The sequence below is a fragment of the Chiloscyllium punctatum genome, chromosome 12 (genome assembly GCF_047496795.1).
Source record: "Chiloscyllium punctatum isolate Juve2018m chromosome 12, sChiPun1.3, whole genome shotgun sequence".
In the NCBI taxonomy this organism is placed as follows: domain Eukaryota; kingdom Metazoa; phylum Chordata; class Chondrichthyes; order Orectolobiformes; family Hemiscylliidae; genus Chiloscyllium; species Chiloscyllium punctatum.
Genome location: NC_092750.1, coordinates 16,146,733 through 16,165,801, shown reverse-complemented (window position 1 = coordinate 16,165,801; position 19,069 = coordinate 16,146,733). Strand labels below are relative to the sequence as shown.

The 19,069-nt window shown below is 42.2% G+C and overlaps 1 protein-coding gene across 1 annotated transcript in view; it reads left to right on the top strand.

Moving 5' to 3' along the window:
* Positions 1–19,069, top strand: part of LOC140483625 (macrophage-stimulating protein receptor-like) — a 134,204-nt gene that overhangs the window by 40,184 nt on the left and 74,951 nt on the right. Inside the window, exon 3 of the mRNA XM_072581916.1 lies at positions 16,376–16,543. Within this exon, the coding sequence (XP_072438017.1) occupies positions 16,376–16,543 (168 nt within the window). The remainder of the gene's footprint in view (positions 1–16,375; positions 16,544–19,069) is intronic.

Genomic DNA, 19,069 nt, shown 5'->3' with positions numbered 1-19,069 from the left:
CTAAGACAAAGCGAGGACTGCAGATGCTGGAGAGTCAGAGTTGAAAGATGTGGCGCTGGAAAAGCACAGCAGGTCAGTCAGCATCCAAGGAGCAGGAGAGTTGACATTTTGACAGTAGTAGTCGACAGTGGTAAATGCACCAACTTTAAGGACATTTAAATAGTCATTGGATAAACATGTGGATGAAAATGAAATATTCTAGGATACGTTGGCTTCAGATTGGTTCCGCAAGTTGGCGCAACATCGAGGGCCAAAGGGCCTGTACTGTGCTGTAATGTACTATGTTCTATTTTGGGCATAAGCCCTTCATTAGGAATATACCACTAGGGGAGTTGCTGTTGTATAAAGTGTGATGCTTACTCAGTTGGCGGGAAATGGATGTTTTGGCATCTCCAAAGAAATGGTACCTGGTCTTCTCCAGTGAAAGGGAGGGTTCCCTCCCCGAATGGGGTTAAGAGTCTAATGTCAGATATCTTCTATCCTGCCCCTCTCTGCTCTGCCTTCTCCTGGAATGAGAAAAAGGGAGGTACTGAGCGAGATGAAAGTGGATGGTACCATTGACGGAAGTGGGCAGAGGTGGCAAGATGTTCCTGGGGAGTGAGTAGGCAGTGCAGAGGGCAATGCAGGGTTATTGGTGTGGGAGCTCGGGTTGGGGGGAGGAGGTCAACAGCAGTTGAAGGAAGATCTTGCAGGCAATCATGAGAGTGGCAGCCTTGCTAGGAGGTGGGTGCAATTGCAGAAATGGAGTGTGTGAGAAAGCAGAGAGACAGCGGAGTGTAGCACCTACTCTGGTGGAATGGACAATGGCATTGACCTTCTTACAACACTACTGGCCATTCCCCTGCACTCACCTGGGTTACATCCTCGGACCAGGCTGTCAGGATCTGGTGGTATAGCCGCGCCTGCCAGTCCTCCAGGAAGAGGACTCCTTTGAACTATCCCTCAATAAGGACTGCCAGGGAATCATGGTACCATCCACAAGAGGTGTGCACAAGGGATGCTGCTGTTTCAGCAGTTGTCCAATGAGTGGCGAGTGTTTGGAAAACAGCGCATGTTTAGCTAGGGCCAGAGTCGGACAGGATACAGACCATTGGAGCAGGTAGGTCTTTACTGAGGCAAGTTTGGTAAGATGCACTGAGAAATTCTACTAGACCTCATGGTGGGAATCCCTCCAAAAAACTCAACACAACTCAGACTTAGCCAAAAAATGTAACAGTCAGCCACTGTGGTATGTTATGTGAACTAATATAGACAACCACATCATTCCATTCCTCAAGGGGAGGTGATGACCGAGTGGAATTATCGCTAGACTGTTAACCCGGAGACCTAGGTAAGGCTCTAGGGGACCTGGGTTCAAATCTCGTGATGTTAGATGGTGGAATTTGAATTCAGTAAAAATCTGGAACTATGAATCTTAAGATGACCACAAATCCAATGCCAATTGTTGGGGAAAATCCTATCTGGTTCACTGATATCCTTTACGGAACGTACACGTGATTCAAGACCTACAGGGTTCGACTCTTAACTGCCCTCTAGGCATTAGAGATGGGTAATTAATGTTGGCATAGCCCTCATCCTGTGAATGTATTAAAAAGAAATGCACTTGAGCTGTGCATTACAGGTTGTTCTGTTATAATATGTTTTGTTAACGCAGATTCTCTGTAACGCGATTGACAAATTGGGGATGCTGTTTCCATAAAGCAAATGTGTATTGGCTGTAATGCGATTATAACGCCAATGCTTTAAACATTGTTTCTAAAGTGCGATTTTTCTGTAATACTGGGTTGCACAAGAACACAACCATCACATTATAGAAGAATTGACTGTACTCATTGCAGATTAAATTCAAACTCTGAGCTCCAGTTCCCAATCCTGCCAAAGGAGGGGCTTGTCCAGAATTTGTGTTTTACTTCTTTCAGTGACAATACCCTATGACATTCTTTCTCCTCCTGCAAATACTTAAAACGTTCTGGATTCCAACTTTGTTTCATTACGGAAGCTTGTAAGGGTGTGCTTTCCTTGCCGAATTGTCCAATTCTTAGGACTTGTGAGATATAGAGTCATACAGCATGGAAATACACGTTTGGTCCAGCTCATCTGTTTTGGATTCCATTGGGAATTATTATTGGTGTGTAGCAGTTAAATCCCCTTCCTTTCTGTTTGCCAGGTTATATGACCCACTGGAGCAGGTGCAGTGCTAATTGTTCATGGGTCTCAGTGGACATGGGTCAATGGAAGGTCAGGGTTGTTGTATTTTATACTGAATGTAAATGATTGTGTTCAGTGTACAAAAAAATCTCCAATGAAAATACAAACTTGATCTAATGCAAGTCCAGTTGCTTTTGAAAGGTCCAATGTGAAGCTTCTTTTCAATGGCGATGGAATTTCCTCCAACAATGTTTAATTCTCCCTACGTTCTCAAATTTCTACATTTTCTCACTCTCCCTGTCTTTGTAATCTCATCCGTTCCTCCAAGTGTGGATCAGAGTGGTGCTGGAAAAGCACAGCAGTTCAGGTAGCATCGGAGGAACAGGAAAATTGACGTTTTGGGCAAAAGCCCTTCATCAGGAATTCCTCCAAGTCCCTGATGCTGTATTTGTCCAATTCCAGCACCTTGTGCATACCCAGTTTTAATCACTGATTATTGTAGGCTGCACTTTCAACTGGGTAAACCCAATCCCTGGAATTCTCTCCTCATATCTCTCCACTTCTCATTTCTCTTTAATATCTGCCTTCCTGTCTAAGCATTTGATCATCTGTCCTCATTCCTTTGCTGTCAAATTCAAACTAATAACACTTCTGTGAAGCACATTGAGTGTTTTTACTGTGTTGAGGAGTATTAATGAAAGTGGGTTTTGTAGAAAGCTTCTTCCACATCTTACTGAGCTTCCAGTGAATAGGTGCTTTCCCAAAAGACAAGGTCAAAATAGTGGACCATGTAAAACAAGAAACTAGTTGAACAATTACAAAATATTATGTGGAGGAGCCAGTGTTGGACTGGGGTGGACAAAGTTAAGAATCACACAACACCAGGTTATAGTCCAACGTCTGAGCTGAGATGTCACCTTTTTTTTATAAAACATTAAGTTATCTCGAGAAGGTGACTTAAAAGCAGTTCTGGGATTTACATATTAAACAATGAAACCTGCAACCCATTCTAAAAGATGAAAGAATTAACAACATCTAGGTTTGTTCAGTCCTACATATGCTCCAGTAAAAGTCAACCCCCTATTTTTGGCCACATAACTGGAATTTTCCATATATCTCGTGTAAAAGTTGACCTTGGTTCTTCACAGATAACAGATCAACATTTAAGAGTCAGTGTTCCACTCCAGTATTCCGGTCTGCCAGTTCTTCCATGCTGCTCCCAGTCTTCCAGTCCGCTGGCTGTTGTGCTCCGCTCTGGGTTTTCAGAATTACCATAATTCTTTTTTCTCTTTTTATTTGTTTGAACATCAATTGGGCTTCTGCTAATGATACAGTATGAATTTTGACGGGCATGAATTTCAGCCCCTCAAAAATACTATCCATGTAATAGTCGACACCATAATTTTAACCTTAAAAAGTAGTCAGAAAAGTTTGACTGTTACTTGAATATATACGGTATATTATTTCAATTGCATGGCACTTCAATCTTTTGCTATAAATTCTGTGTTTTATGATCCCATCCCACAGCTACCTGATGAAGGAGCAGTGCTCCAAAAGCTAGCGCTTCCAAATAAACCTGTTGGACGATTACAAAATAAATAATGCTTGGTGACATGTTGCAAAACTCTGAATTCTATAATTGAACTGAAGCATCATTGTGCCATGAATTTGGAACCATAACCAATATCTAGCTTCAATTCATTGTACCTTAGTGTTGAGTGTTAAACCTTACATGTATTTACGGTCCATATGTATCTATTTCAACACATCATCCGCAGTCCTGCTTTTGATTGGAAGGCAAGTGGTGAGAATGTCATAGACTCTGCAGAGGGATTTAGACAGTTTAGGTGATTGGGCAAAAACTCAGCAGATGGAATATAATGTGGGAACTATGAAGTTATGCACTTTGGCAGGAAGAGTAGAAGAGTTGAATATTGTTTGAATGGGGAAAGACTGCAGCAGGCTGCAGCTCAGAAGATTTGGGAGTCCTCATGCATGAACTACGAAACGTTAGTACCCAAAGCCTGGGGAAGGCATATAGACCATCGGCCTTTATTTCAAAGAGAATGGTTCATAAAAATAGCGAGGTTTGGCTAAAACTACACAAGGCACTAGTCAGACCACACCTGGAATACTGTGAACAATCTTGGTACTCTTATTGGGAAAGATATATTGGAAGCAGCCCAGAGAGGTTTCACCAGACTGATTCTGGGTGTGGAGGGACTTTCTTAAGAGGATAGTTTGAGAGGGTTGGACCAGTACCCCTTGGAGTTTAAAGAATAGAGGTGACCTTGTTGAAGCATGATAGATTGTTAGGGTACCTGACTGGATAGATCTGGTAAGGTGGTTTCCCCTTGTGGGAAAGAAGTGACCCAAGGGCATTATCTCAGAGTAAGTGGTCATCTACTTAAGACAGAGATGAGATGAAATTTCTTCTTGCAGAGAGAAGTGAATCTGTGGAATTCTTTACCTCAGGGGCTGTAGAGGCTGAGTCATTAAGTATTTTCAAAATTGAGATAGATTTTTAATCAATGAGGGAATCAAGGGTTAGGAGGCAAAGACAGGAAACTGGAGTTGAGGTTCATCAGATCAGCCATGATGCTGTAAATGGAGGAGCAGACTTGATGGGTTGAATGGCCTAACTCTACTCCTACACTTGATGATCTTATGCTCTTCTTGACCAGGAGACCCTTGGGCAGAATATTTCCTCCTCTTAGCAAACTGCCCCCCACCCCAAATAAGTTTGTCAGACCTTATCAGTTCCCAGCATAAATGAGAAGCTTGGACATAGAGGTGAATTTTAACTGCTTGGTCATGAAATGGAGGTTACTGGATTACTTGGTCTGAATGCAATGTAAAATAAGACACAAATTATATCTGAAAGCTTATTACACATCATCGACACAATATTTAATATGTGTATGGCAAAATAAATCAGAAAAACAGGCTCCTTTTTCTGCATCTTCCATCTCCTAAAATTGGTTTATGGAATAAATGCCAGACAATCAGTTGCAATACTTGGTCAGATTAAAGAAACTGTTATTTAAATTTTTGGCCTTGAAGTCTACCACCTCATTTGTACCCTCAATTAGATTCTACTCTCAGAGACTGATCTCCAGTGTCTCCATTGTTTAACCTTGGGGTTCAGTTTATTGTACATTTTTTCATAAAGAAAGGAGGTGATCCCACCCCATCCTAACTCCTGCTCCTTAAAGAAAATATGTTTTGGTATCAAAGCTATTCCAACTGAAATAAAAGCAACATACTGTGTTCTGAAGAAGAATCATTGGACTCCAAACATTAACTCTGCTTTCTCTGCATAGATGCTGCCAGACCTGTTGAGTTTCCCCAGCAATTTTTGTTTGTATTTCACTGTTCCAACACAGACTGGCCTCACTTTTCACACTTAATCAGAGTTGAAGTACTGAAATGGGGAACACGGTGTTGGGCCTTGGTTGTCTCTTTAGAAATAAATTCCCTCTGATGTTCTCTTCCCTTAAAAATGGTGAATGAATTAATGTTCAGTTTGTGATGGCAGGCCCGAAGGTACTTTGTCCATTTCTGCTGACGCTTGCACATGAGCAGAGAGAACAAGTCTCAGCAGGTTCTCCATCAACACAGGTGTTGTAGCCAAGTTCTGTCATTCTCTCAGCCATCACTAAATTTGCAATACCTCGCCAATGTGAATGACTCGAGAGCAGGAACCATGGCTGGTGATTCTGACCCCTAGGCCACTCAGAATTTAGAAGCTCCTTTGACTGATGAAATCACAGGATGTAGACTGCAGTGTGTAAACACCTATTCCCAATAAGAGACTTTCATCCAGCAACAGGATATTCAGTCCGTTGAGCCTGTTCTGCCTTTGAGTTAAATCATAGCTGGTCTGTATACTTTCAACATCTCAATTAGATCAATCTTGAGGATTACTAAAAAAAAAGACACATTTTATCAATGCTTTTTGTCTTGGTACTCATCAGGACAATTCACAAAAACACTAATAAAGGGGAAAAATTAACATTTATATAACATGATGTGAATTTTGATTGGTTGATACGTGGAGTCTGATTGGTAAACATGTTGCAATGATGCAGTTCATGATTGATAGTTATTTGTCAGGTTATGTGTAAAATTTCAGACAAAACGGATTGATTCTAATTGGTCAGGGCATTTCCTTGAGAACCAAGAAGTGTCAATCATCATTAACTGCTACATTCTTCATGCTTTTACTAATCAGAGTCAATTTACCAGCTAATCAGCAGTCTCCTCTCACAAAAGACTAAAATGTTGCCCTTTATTGGTATTATTGCAAATTGTCCTGACCAGTGCAAGATGAAAGATAAGGTATCTTTTCTATGCAATATTCATATTCTGTCCTATCAAAGAATTTGATGAACTGTTTTGACTTGAGACTACAAGCCAAGTTTATAAAACTCAGTGCTCATAATGAAACCCCTTACATCCTTGGATAGTTCTGTTTATCTGTTCTTCAATCATTTGCAAAGCTGCGATCTTTGCTTAGGTAGAGTTTGCAAGGTTTCACATAGAGTTCTGTCAAGACTGTATATCAGGGATATAGTCCACTTCCAATTCCCTAGGAATAAAAGGCGGCATTCTATTAGCTTGTTTGGCTATATTTCATAACTGTGCAGTGGAGTTCTGTTGATTCAATACAAAAACTCCCAAATCCATCCTTGCGTTGCCGCAGTTTTACCCGTTCACCGAATCTGTGTTCTTTTTTCAGCGCCTGCTTTCATCTGTACAACTTGCTTACACAATGAGACTCACTGACTTTAATACACAATGAATTCGACAGTTGTGCCCAGTTTCATTACTGGTTTATAGACCTATAAGTACTGAAGCCATTTTGTTCAGTTCATGTCTGGTGTATTTATCTCACCCCAGATTATCTTCAAAACTATCGAGGGAGTTAACACAATGAAAGGCTGTAATGGCAGGGCAGATGGCTCAACATTTTCTATTCTATGATGTGGTGGGGTCTTTACTGAGGATTGTGTGATGTTTGTGCTCTGGATTAATACAAGATTCGTAGGAAGCTTTTGCTGTTTTTGCAACGTTGACTCGGAGACATAGGACCTGAGTCTACCTGGGGAAGAATACCGGAAGTGTTTGAAATTGGTAGAACAGAGGATAATCTCAGTATGTTGATTGACTTTGTGTGATGTATAAAAAAAATGCTGGGTTCAGAAATAGTTCATGTTTAGTGAGCTATGAGCTTACAGATTTGATCTTTCAATACCCAACCTGACGGTTGACTAAGAGTAATGGACCATGAATCAACATGAGATACCCTTATAGTCATGCACTTCTTGCAACTGAGTCAATATACTTAAAGATGAATTGTTGTACTTTAAGAACACTTTTGGATCAGTTCAGCTCTGGGGCCCATGTCCTCTGAAAACTTTATCTTTCCAATGTCCAAATGGCCATTTCTAAACTTTACAAATGAAAGATATAAACATTGACTCCAGCACATACTCTGCAACTTTGATTTCTCACAGAGAGTCGAATTCAGAACGTGAACTTACCAAAGTAGCAGCATCTGTACAACAATCTGTAAAGTTACGATGGTGGCATTGATCATTTTGGAAAGTAAAGTCTTGCATTTGTTTTGCAATTATAGAATGTCCCGAAGCACATCTGAAGGGAAGTTGCTCGTGTGTTGTTGAAAAACAGGCAGCATGGCAAGCTCTCACAGACAGCTATATCATCATGACCATATAATCAGTTTACATAATGTTGATTGAGGGATAAATATTGGTCAGGACATTGAGAACAACAAATTTCTAAATTTTGGGATCTTTTATATCTTACTAACAGAAGTCTGGTTTAACGCCTCATCAGAAAGACAGGATCTCTGGATCTGAGCCAAGAATTCTGTGTTCCTGCTCTGTAAAGGGTCGCGATCTTAGAATATTTAAGTTGTTAGTCCAATAAATGAAATGGGACAAGTTTAATATTAATGTTTTGTATATAAACACAAGTATATTAAATTAGTTACAAAATGGTTCTCTAAGTTCACTTATGAAGTAATTTCTGTGATATTTTGTGTTTTTTTTTAAAAACGAATTCTCTTCCGAGCCCAATATCTGAAAGCTACCCTGGCCTTTGGGTCAATTATAGTATTTCCTTTGGTATACCAGCTGGTAGTGGGTAGCTCAGCAGAGACAAGGCTGGGGATGGAGCGGGACAGGGGGATGCCAAGGTGTGAGGAGATGCAGGGGATACGTGGGGGCTGGTGTTGCGCCGGTGATTGGGGGTGGGTGATCCTATGACATTTCCGACCTGCAAAGTTCAGGACCTGTATCTAGTCCCATCTCTAAATGTCGTTCCTGAGCTACCAACACAAACCCCAGGTAACTGTCTGACCCTATTCGCAACCTAGCTGTCAGATTTGCTCCTGAGTTGCCAACGATATGTGCAAACCACCTATTTCCAGGGTAATATCGTTTAGTTTTGCTCCTCCCTCACATAAATGATGCCTCTTATCTGTAAACATGTGTATTCCAATGTGCTCCCAGCTGGCTAGCTCCTTTCCATAAATTGGAGGTCATCTAGAACATGTCCACCCCAGTGTCCTTGCTCACACATTGCCCTGCTCACTCAGTACCCCTGTACACTGCGATGGCTTCTAGTCAAACAATGCCTTGATTTTAAATTCTTATCCTCATTTACAAACCTAGCCTTGGCCTCCCTCCCCCAATCCATCTCAGTCATATTCTCCAGCCCCATAACCCTCTGTCATACCTATTCTCATCTAACTTGAACCATTTCAGCGTCTCTGATTTTATTCGCGTTTCCATTGGTGACTGCGCGCTCAGCTGCCTTAGTCCCCTAACCTCCCCACCTCACCACACACTTCTTAAACTGAAGCCCAGTCTAACAATGCTCCTGTGAAGAACCTTGAGAACATTTTGTCATTGTGAAGGCATTATGTCACGATAAGTCTCTGTTGTGTATTTGATTTTGAATCAGTAACCTGTGGATTGCTTGCATGAGTAGTGTTATCCTGGAGTGTATTTGCAGACATACACAAACACATCACACCAAAATAGTGTGGATCCTGACAGACTGTTGACCAAAGCAAACAGCTCTCAATGGAAGTGGCAGGGCCAGGAGTGAGTAACTGATACTGAATTGTGGCTCTTGCATTTTATAGTCTACATTTTTAATTTTGCAGAAATTACATACAAATGATTGACACGAACTTTTGACAAGTTACAGTCGAACACGTAGTCCATATTCCAGTAAACCAGGCAGCTCAGTGAATCAAGTAGCTGAATTTGTAACGAGGAACTATCCGGAAGGCTCAGGAAAATGATCCGAACTGAATTAAAAGGAGACCGGAACAAGACAAGGCACAACAGGATAGGTCAAAAATGGGCCAATTTGTTTCTTTAGACTTACTTTAATCAATCTAATCAGGAATGTTATTGTACACCCCAGGACAGATGGGACTTGAACCCGTGCCTCCTGTCCTAGAGATGGAGATGCTATCACTGCCTGGCTTCTTTGGACAAAACCCAGAGGCATGTATCTTGCAGAAATTGCCTGGCGAGTTTAATCTCCTCCTATTCCCAGGATACTGCACAGATCCCTTCAACTCTGAATTCGTGTTGGAGGCTTGGGAGAGATCTGACTGTTTTTTTTGACAAATAACCCATTTCTCCTTTTATTAACTCACAATCAAACGACTTAAAATATTCATTGAAAATTCTTTTCTTCACCACAGGAGGAAATTGTGCACAGGCTTGGCTTGTACCACTGGAATTTGTGAAAAGTATGAGGCAACTTGATTGAAACGTACAGGTTCCTGAGGGGTCTTCACTGTGTGGGTTTGGAAAGGAGGTTTCCTGATATGGGGGGATGTTGAATGGGAGTCTATAACTAGGGGTCATTGTTTAAAAATAGGGAGTCACCCAAATAAAACAGATGAAGTAATTTTTTTTCTGTTACAAAGGGTCATGAGGAACTCTCTCCCTCAAAAGGTGACAGAAACAGTGTCATCGAAATGTTTTTATGAAGGAGGTACACAAATTCTTGGTAATCATGAAGTGAAAGATTAATTAGAGTAGGCAGCAATGCGAAATAATCAGATCAATACTGATGTTACTGAATGATGAAACAGACTCAAGGGGGTGAGTGACATTCTTCAACTCCTAATACGTACACGAGTTATTTTCCTGCCCAGTTACAATCTTAAACTTTATGCCATAATTAATTAAATTTGAGGGGTGGAGTGGTGGTAATAACACTAGCCTAGTAAACTAGGATACTGACCTGGGGCATGGGTTCAATTCCCATTCATGGCAAAAAATAGAATTGAAATAAAATTTGGAACTAAAAGCAAGTCTTAATAACACACACTATATAATAATAATAACTATAAAATTATCACCTGGTTCACCAATAGAATATCCTTTATTGTCACATGTGACAAGTTTTTACAATGTTGCCTTTCCAGCACCATCTTAGGTACAAGTACCTAGGTACAAATCTTAGCTACAAAAGAGGACTATAAATAGAAAGGTTGTTGCATTACATTACAGTGTTTAAAGAATAAGTTAGAAATAAGACATAGTCAAAGAATTGACATTACAGTCAGAAAAAATACATTTTCAAATAAACATTATAGTGTAGTAGCTGAGCTCAGGGGCTTCCACACTTGGTCTGATGCCCGCGCCAGATCCCAGCCTAATGTTTTATTACTTCAAGAAGGAAATCAACAATTTTGGGTGGCACAGTGGTTGACACTGCTGTCGTACAGTGCCAGGGACCCAGGTTCGATTCCAGTCTTGGGTGACTAGCTGTATGCGGTTTGCACATTCTCCCTGTGTTATGGAACATCGAACAATACAGCAGAGAACAGGCTCTTTGGACCTCGATGATGCGCTGACCTGTGAACTAATCTAAGCCCATCCCCCTACACTATCCTGTGTTAACTACATTGACTGGTAGGGCATTCCATGCCATTACCACTCTCTGAGTAAAGAACCTGCCTCTGACATCTGTCTTAAATCTATCACCCCTCAATTTGCAGTTGTGCCCCCTCATACAAGCCGACGTCACCATCCTAGGAAAAAGGCTATCACTGCTTACCCTATCTAATCCTCTGATCATCTTGTATGCCTCTATTAAATCCCCCTTTAGCCTTCTTCTCTCCAATGAGAACAGACCCAAGTCCCTCAACCTTTCCTCACAAGAGCTTCTCTCCAGACCAGGCAACATCCTGCTAAATCTCCTCTGGACCTTTTCCAATGCTTCCACATCCTTCCTCTAATGGGGCGACCAGAACTGTACACAATATTCCAAGTGTGGCCGCACTAGCGTTTTGTACAGTTGCAGCATGACATCACGCCTCTAGAACTCAATCCATCTACTAATAAAACCTAACATACTGTATGGCCTCTTAACAGCATTATCACCCTGGGTGGCAACTTGCAGGGATCTATGCACACGGACACCAATGTCCCTCTCCACTTCTACACTATCAAGAATCTTTCCATTGACCCAGTATTCTGCCTTCCTGTTGTTCTTCCCAAAGTGAATCACCTCACATTTATCTCATTGAACCTCTCAGCCCAATTCTGCAGTTTATCCAAGTCACCCTGCAACCTGCATCATTCTTCCACACTGTCCACTACACCACCGACTTTAGTGTCATCTGCAAACTTACTAACCCATTCAGCAATGCCTGCGTCTAAGTCAATTATAAAAATGACAAACAGCAGTTGTCCCAAAACAGATCCTTGTGGCATATCACTCTAACCAGACTCCAGATTGAATATTTTCCATTAACCACCACTCGCTGCCTTCTTACAAAAAGCCAGTTTCTAATCCAAACTGCTAAGTCACCCTCAATCCCATGCCTCTGCATTTTCTCCAACAGCCTTCCATGTGGAACCTTATCAAAGACTTTACTGAAGTCCATGTACACCATGTCAACTTCCCTACATGCATCCACATGCTTGGTCACCTTCTCAAAAGACTCATTGAGGTTTGTGAGACATGACCTGCCCTTGACGAAACCATGTTGACTACCTGCAATTAAATTGTTGCTTGCTAGATGATTATAAATTCTATCTCTTATAATCCATTCCAAATCTTCTCCTACAACAGACATAAGGCTCACTGGTCTATAATTACCTGGGTCATCCCTGCTGCCCTTCTTGAACAAGGGCACAACATTTGCAATCCTCCAGTCCTCTGATACTAAACCTGTAGCCAATAATGACTCAAAGATCCAAGGTCAAAAGCTTTGCCATCTCCTCTCTAGCTTCTCAGAGAATCCTCGGATAAATCCATTTGGCCTAGGGGACATATCTACTTTCACACCTTCTAGAATTGATAACACCTTCTCCTTACTAACCTCAATCCTTTCTAGTCTAATAGCCCATATCTCAGTCTTCTCCTCTACAATATTCTCCTTTTCCTGAATGAAAACAGATGAGAAATATTTGTTTAATACCTCTCCGATCTCCACAATGTTCCCACACAACTTTCCACTTCTGTCTTTGACTGGCCCTATTCCTACCCTAGTCATCCTCTTATTCCTCACATACCTGTAGAAAGTTTTAGGCTTTTCCTTTATTCTACCTGCTATAGACAGCTCATGTCCCCTCCTTGCTCTTCTTAACTCTCTCGTCAAATCCTTCCTAGCTAGTCTGTAACTCTCCATCGCCTCGTCTGAACCATCTCGTCTTAACGTCATGTAAGCCTCCCTCTTCCACTTAACAAGTGATACAATTTCTTTAGTAAACCATGGTACCCTTTCCTTATCACTTCCTCCCTGCCTGACAGGGACGAACCTATCAAGGACACGCAATATCTGCTCCTTAAACCAGCTCCACGTTTCGATTGGCCCATCCCCTGCATTTTGCTGCCCGATTCTATGCTCCCTTAGCCTTGCCGAATTGCATTAAAATTGCCCTTCCCTTATCGATAACTCTTGTCCTGTGGCATGCAGCTATCCTTTTCCATCACTAAACTAAACATAACCGAATTATGGTCACTGTCTCAAAAGTGCTCACCTACCATTAAATCAAACACCTGGCCTGGTTCATTACCAAGTGCTGTTGGGGAATTAGCTCAAATGGTAGAGTGCTTGCTTAGCATATGTGAGGTAGTGGGATCGATGCCCACATTCTCCATAATGCTTTTTGGGTGGCTCAGTGGTTAGCACTGCTGCCTTACAGCACCAGGGACCTGGTTTCAATTCCCGCCTCAGGCAACTGTCTGTGTGGAGTTTGCAGATTCTCCCCATATCTGTGTGGGCTTCCTCCCACAGTCCAAAGATGTGCAGGTTAGGTGAATTGACCATTTCCACACTGTAGGGAATCTAAACTAATCCAGTGTGGCCACCCCTCTTGTCAGCCCTTCAACAAAGTGTGGCAGGAGACCCTCCTCCACACATTGGACAAAAACTGATCGATATGATGTACTAGAGTTGTAGCATTTCCAGTCAATGTTGGGGAAGTTAAAGTCCCCCATAATGATCATCCTGTTCCTTTCAATCATATCCAGAGTCGTTTTGCCAATCTTCTCTTCCACATCTTTGGAACTTTGTGGAGGCCTATAAAAAACTCCCAGTAGTGTGACCTCTCCTCTCCTGTTCATCACCTCAGCTCATACTACCTCAGTAGACGAGTCCTCGTCAAAAGTTCTTTCCCCCACCATTATACTGTCCTTGACTAATAAAGCCACATCTCCCCCCTTTTTTTAATCACCTTCCCTGTTCTTAATGAAAGATCTAAACCCTGGAATCTGCAACATCCATTCCTGACCCTGCTCTCTCCATGTCTCCGATATGGCCACAACATCAAAGTCTCATGTACCTATCCATGCTGCAAGCTCACCTACATTATTCTGGATACTTCTGGTGCTAAAGTAGACACACTTCAAACCAGCTTGCTGTCTGCCAGCACATTCCTGTGACTGTGAAATCCTGTCCATGTCCTCCCTACTCACATCCTCCTGTGCACTGGCACTACACCACAGGTCCCCATCCCCCTGCTGAGCTGGTTTAAACCTACACTGTGTGGGTTTGCTCTGGTTTCCTCCCACAGTCCAAAGATGCGCAGCTTAGGTGGATTGGACAATACTAAATTGCTCATAGTGTACAGGATATGCAGGCTGGGTGGACTAACCATGGTCACTGTGGGGTGAGACGGATAGGGGAGGATGGTCTTCGGAAGGTCAGTGCAGATGTGACGGTCCGAACGGCCTATTTGGCACTGTAGGGATTCTAATGAGTAAGAGGTTTTATAAAATGCCTTTAATTTGGCTCAGAAATTGCTGAAATCCTGTTGAAGTGTAATTGTTATATTTTGTAACATGCTTTGTCAGGGTCTAAGGCTCGTGGTTTTGATTGTAAACTTTTAACTCTAGGTTTTGCTATTCCAATCCCAACTCCACCATCCCTTGCTTTCTATCATTGCCACATTTTCTTGGTCATTCACACCCTAATGTTTTTTAGCCTGTCCAGTCTATCCTGAAATGGGTTCCTGCATTTATCCTTTTTGCCATCCTTCCTCCTTGTATCTGTTATCATTTATTACCTTCTCTGTTTTGAATCCATGCTAAATGAATCTGTAACTAAAACAGAAAATGCTAAACAAGTCTGTGGATTGCTTCTTCCCTGGCATACTCTGTTTTATTTCAAATCTTCAACATCCATGGTATTTTTTTATTAACTTGATAAAGGTGCAGAAATGGTTTACAAGAATGTTACCAGAGTTGGAGTGTTTGAGCGACAGGGAGAGGTTGAATCAGCTGGGGCTGTTTTCCCTGGAGCATTGGAGGCTGAGGGGGTGACCTTATGGAGGTTTATAAAATCATGAAGGACATGGATAGGAAGAATAGATAAGATCTTTTCCCCGGGGTAGGGGAGTCCAAAACTAGAGGGCATAGGCTTAATATGAGCGGGGAAATATTTAAAAGGGACCTAAGGGGCAAATCTTTCATGTAGAGGGTGGTGTGCACGTATGGAACGAGCTGCCAGAGGAGATAGTGGAGGTGGGTACAATTAAGACATTTAAAAAATGGGTACATGAATAAGAGATGGATATGGATCAAATGCTAGCAAATGGGACTAGATTGATTTAGGATATCTAGTCGGCATCGATAAGTTGGGCTGAAGGATCTGTTTCTGTACTGTATAACTCTATGAATCAATGACTCTGTAACCTATGTTTACTGACCATGTGTCCTGCATTGGTCTTTCTTTCATTTATACCATCTAAGATCCCTTTCGAACAGAGTTGATTATCTGGCTAGATTAACTGTTACCAGGGGCAGGTTAATGAATGACAAAGAACGTGAGCAAATACAGAATTTTGTTTTCTTTTCATTTTTAAATTTTCTACAGTACGTATCGACTGAAAATGTGGAGGGATTTTTCATTATTGTACAAACAAATCTATTTCAGATGCCAGAGAAAATGAGGACAAGATTAACACTTCAAAAAAAAATGTTGCTTGGTTGCTCTGAACTTGAGTATTGTTGAAAACAGAGGCATTGTTGAAGCTTTCCATTTTGCAAGAATCAGAACAAAATTGCAAGAATACCAAACCAAAAAAGAAATCATCGTTCACTTTGAGGTTTTTCGGTCCTGCTGAGCGAGAAATGGAAAGCTTCAGTAACATGGCAGTTTTCTCAACAATGCTTTAAAGGAAACAAGGTAGACAAGCGGGAGGTTGGAAGAACACAGTAAGGCAGGCAGCATCAGGAGGTGAAGCAGTCAACATTTCAGGTGTGACCCTTCTTTAGCCCTGAAGAAAGGTTACACCCAAAACGTTGACTTCTCCACCTCCCTGATGCTGCCTGGCTTGCCTGACTGTTCTTCCAGCCTCCTGCCTGTCTACCTTGGATTCTGGCGTTTGCAGTCTTTTTTGTCTCTTTAAAGAAAACAAAGCTGGACACCACGCCCTGAGGAATGGTCAAAAACTGGTTGCAGTCTTCCTTATGAAAGCCTTTCTGAAAGCTCATGTTGCAGAGGTGGATCATTCTATTGCTTCCACACACTGATAAACATCCACCGCAAGCTAACTTCCATCTTGCAAGATTGTATGTCATCCATTGGTCATCCCAAAGAGTACATTAGTATCTTCCAGATGGACGATATTACCCCTTGTTCAGCAGCCTGCAGACTGATAGATGATTCATTGCAATTACAATGACTTACCTTTGCTTTCTCCTGCTTTTTTTTCAGTGGCAGAGAAAGTGTTGGGACAAGCCAACCAAGACCTCGCAAGCTCTCAACCGAATTGATCGATTTGATGGAGAGCTGGATGACACCAAATTGACTTCCATCGTTGTATCAGTGATAGGCAACTACACAGTGGGTCACCTTGGAACAGCTGATGGAAGAATCTTACAGGTAAAAGCAGTTTGAACAGCATGGGGTTTGTGGCTTGTAACTGGCTCATTGGGACTGACTAATGGCTGTTGCTGGAGGAAAGGTGCATTGACCCTCCTTCACCTCTCTTCAGTGGTATGGCGCAGCCCAGTTGCTATAAGACTCCATAAGACACAGGAACAGATTCAGGCCATTCAACCCATTGAGTCTGCCCTGCCATTCAGTGAGATTGTGGCTGATTCGATAATGCTCAATTCCATTTTTCTACCTTTTCCCCACAACGCTTGATTTCCTTACTAATTAGTAATTGCTGCTCTCAGCCTTGAAGAAGCTTAATGACCTAGCCTCTACTGTCATATTCCATAGTTAACAGTCCTCTGAGAGGGTTAGCATGGTGACTCAATGGTTAGCACTGCTGCCTCACAGTGGTAGGGACCCAGGTTTGATTCCAGCCTCGGGCAACTGTCTGTGCAGAGTTTGCACGTTCTCCTCGTATCTGCATGGGTTTCCTTTGTGTGTTCCGGTTTCCTCCCACACTCCAAAGATGTGCAGGTTAGGTGAATTGGCCATGGGAAATTGCTCATTGTGTTTAGGGATGTGTAGGCTAGGGGCATTAGTCAGGAGTAAATGTAGGGAAATGGGTTTGGGTGGGTTATTCTTTTGAGGGTCGGTGTAAACTTGTTTGGCTGAAGGGCCTGTTTCCACACTGTAAGTATTCTTCTTAAAAAAAGAACTACCTGCTCATCTCTCTCTTAAATGTGCGATGCCTTACTCTGAGATTGAGCCCTCTGGTCCAAGACTGTCCCACAACAGGAAACAACTTTTCTGCATCTATCCGGTCAAGTCATGTTTCAATAAGGTCACCTCTCATTCTTCTAACTCCCAGCGGGTACAGTCCTCTCCTCATGAGACAGTTTTCCTTTCAATATGGGACTGAAAACTGATCACAGTTTTCCAGTTGTGGTCCGACTAGTGCCTCGCATAGTTTTAGTAAAACCTCCCTACTTTTATACCCCAGTCCCTTTGAATGTCAAATAACTTCTCTATAAACCGTCCAGACCCATTCCCCTTATTCATGTACTTACCTAAATGTCTTTTAAACGCTGTAACTGGACCAGTATTCACCACTTCCTCAGGAAGTTTATTCCACACAATGAACCGCTCTGTGTAAAACAAACCCACGTGTCTGTTTTAAACCTTCCTCCTCTCACCTTAAAAATATGCCTCCTGGTCTTGAAATCCCCCAACGTAGAGGAAAGACACCTGGCATTTACCTTGTCTATAACCCTGATGATTTTATAAATCTCTATAAGATCACCCCTCAAACCCCTTTGCTGTGGTGAAAAATGTCCCAGCTTATTCAGCTTCTCCTTGTAGCTCAAACCTTCCATACCTAGCAACATGCTGGTAAATGTCAACTGAACCCTCTTCACCTTAATAATATCCTTCCTATAACTGGGCGACCAGAACTGGATGCAGTACTCCAGAAGAAGCCTCACCAATGTCCTGCACAACCTCAATATAACGTCCTAACATCTATACTGAAAGATCTGAGCAATGAAGGCAAATGTGCTAAATGCCTTCTTAACCACCGTATCTAGATATTATGTAAACTTCAAAGAATAATGCACCTGAATCCCTATGTCTCTCTGTTCTAGAACACTACCCAAGGCCATACTTTTAATTATATAAGTCTTACCTTTGGTTGTTTTACCAAAATACAATGCCTTGCATTTATCCAAACTGAATTCCACCTGTCACTTCTGACAGAAGTTTCAAGGCCTATTCCAGAGAGGTTGGATAGGGTTTTGAGTTTTTGCTTGGGACACCAACCCTGGGAACGAATAGTCCTCAGAGCCCTGCCCTCCAATGGGAAACAGCCACCCCACCCTCAGCTGTAACCTTTTGCCAAATAGACCCTTTGGTGACCAGGGACAGGCTCATCACCTTCATTCAGTGAGGAGACTGCCTGCATCCTATATGCTGAAGAACCACTTGGGAGTCCAGGTAAGAGAGGGAGAGGGACCTCCTGGCTTGAGTTACTTTCTCACCACCTTTGTAAGTTTTAAAGTTAAAAAAAGTGGCCGTGCATTGCCGCAGACGGAGCCACATCCAGAGGGAGGGCAATGGCCAGCAGCTAGGCAGAGAGGATTCAAAAGCACTGATACTACCCGACCCACATTCCAGCCCCACTACCTGTCATTGCACAGTGACAGAGTTTGGAGGGGGTGGGGTGGGGAGTGGAAATGAGGGTGCAAGCTGAATGGAAATTTCCAGTTTGTAGGTTTTCACAAACTTAGGAATTAGGAGGAGAATTAGGCCATTCAGCATCCCCCCCCGAGCCTGCTCCACCATTCAATAAATCATGGCTGACTCCACTTTCCTGCCTACCGCTAGTACCCTTATTAGTCAAGGTACTACCACTGCCTTGGTAACATTTAACGACACTACCTCTGTCACTCTGTCACTCTCTGAGGAAGAGATTTCCAAAAGGTCCTAACCTCCTCTTTGTCTCAGTCATTAATGGAAGACCTCTTATTTTTAAAC